General features: G+C 48.4%; 1 protein-coding gene across 1 annotated transcript; it reads right to left on the bottom strand.

Moving 5' to 3' along the window:
- Nucleotides 1-264: 264 nt before the first annotated feature.
- Nucleotides 265-1,248, bottom strand: LOC139676749 (antho-RFamide neuropeptides type 2-like). Its single transcript, XM_071566009.1, has one exon. The coding sequence runs from the start codon at nt 1,246-1,248 to the stop codon at nt 265-267; it is 984 nt and encodes a 327-aa protein (XP_071422110.1).
- Nucleotides 1,249-1,917: the final 669 nt, after the last annotated feature.

The following is a 1,917-nucleotide window of genomic DNA, read 5'->3' as shown; positions in this document are numbered from 1 at the left end:
ATTTATAGATTAATTATCTGAACAGTTGTGGAATCAAGAGAAGAGCCATGTGTAGTATTTTCAGGCACAAATATGTGCCAGAAGCCTTTCTGAAACCAAAAAGAATTCCTCTTGTTTTGCATTTCTGTATTTAAGTTTTACCCCCAGATTACTCTCCCTGGTGGAAACTATTTATCCCCACAGAAGTCTTTGCAGGGATAAAGTTGTTGGCCAGGGAGGAAAAAAAAAAGTGAATATTTTCACATGGGAATATCAGGACTTTTCCTAATATTGATGGGTTTCCAAGTTGGGATTCATTTGTGGGAAGACCTTGGCATGTGATCCTGTTTCTTCTGGGCAGGGGCACACTGATTTCAGAGCTGGTGTGTTGTGGTGTCTTCCAGCTCTGCCCTCCTTGGCATTACCAGCTCTGCCCTTCTTGGCTTTACCAGCTCTGTCCTCCTTGGCATTACAAGCTCTGCCCTCCTTGGCTTCACCAGCTCTGCCCTCCTTGGCTTCACCAGCTCTGCCCTCCTTGGCATTACCAGCTCTGCCCTCCTTGGCATTACCAGCTCTGCCCTCCTTGGCATTACCAGCTCTGCCCTTCTTGGCTTTACCAGCTCTGTCCTCCTTGGCATTACAAGCTCTGCCCTCCTTGGCATTACCAGCTCTGTCCTCCTTGGCATTACCACCTCTGCCCTCCTTGGCATTACCAGCTCTGCCCTCCTTGGCTTCACCAGCTCTGCCCTCCTTGGCATTACCGGCTCTGCCCTCCTTGGCTTTACCAGCTCTGCCCTCCTTGGCTTTACCAGCTCTGCCCTCCTTGGCAATACCACCTCTGCCCTCCTTGGCATTACCGGCTCTGCCCTCCTTGGCATTACCAGCTCTGCCCTCCTTGTCGTTACCAGCTCTGCCCAGCTTGGCTTTACCAGCTCTGCCCTCCTTGGCTTTACCAGCTCTGCCTTTCTTGGCTTTACCAGCTCTGCCCTCCTTGGCATTAACAGCTCTGCCCTCCTTGGTTGTACCAGCTCTACCTGCCTTGGTGTTACCAGCTCTGCCCTCCTTGTCTTTACCAGCTCTGCCCTCCTTGGTGTTACCAGCTGGGATGGTTGGGAGGGGTTGGCAATAAGTCTCCTCTTTGCCCTTTGGTTTCCAACCTGAGCTTTTCCAGCTGGGCAGCAGTTGTGGGTGAAGTGTCCTGTGGGGTGACCCAGGACCTGAATGTGCTGTGTCTCCTTTGGAGCTCCATCCCGGGTGATTCCAGCTCATCCCTGTTCTCACCTCTGCCCTCCTGGTCAGAGCTTCTCCTCCATGCCCGTGCCCACCTGGCCCTCACAAAGGTCACTGCATCTGCTCCAAAGGAGCTGAAAAAGCTTTAGCTGAGGAAGTCCTAAAACAATATTATTTTAATGAATCCATTTGGCCTTGGGCACATTTCTCTCAGCCTGCAAGCACATCCTGCAGCTCTTTTTATTGACTGACAGGTGATACTGCAGCAGTCAGTCAAGTGGCTGTTTTAAGATGCCTTGGATGATTTGTCTATGCTGTGATGATTCATAGCTCCATTTTTATTTCATAATAAAGAGAAACTGAGAAGGATTTTGTCTTCTGCTGCAGTTCTCACTGCACTGGATTGCCCACCTGTATCCATGACCACTTCTAGCCTACCTTAAAGTTCAGAAAAAAAAAGAAAAAGTAAGTGTGGAGTAGCACAAGAACTTCTTTACAAATAAATCTTTCTCATTTATTTCTGGGTATTGACTTTCTGCTGCCTGCAAGTTATTTTCAATACCTGGCTCTGCCTGGAGTAAGCTTTTGGCATCTTAAAAGCAAGTGTGGTATAGAGCAGCCAAGATCTTGCTTTATCCAAATTTCTGAGTATTTGAACCTTTTTTTTTCTGTAATGTGTCTCTGCTTCGTATTTCATGCCAGAGGAGG

Source organism: Pithys albifrons, chromosome 11, assembly GCF_047495875.1.
Source record: "Pithys albifrons albifrons isolate INPA30051 chromosome 11, PitAlb_v1, whole genome shotgun sequence".
Lineage (NCBI taxonomy): Eukaryota > Metazoa > Chordata > Aves > Passeriformes > Thamnophilidae > Pithys > Pithys albifrons.
The sequence above is the reverse complement of the archived record's forward strand: the minus strand, read 5'-3'. Positions and strand labels throughout refer to the sequence as shown.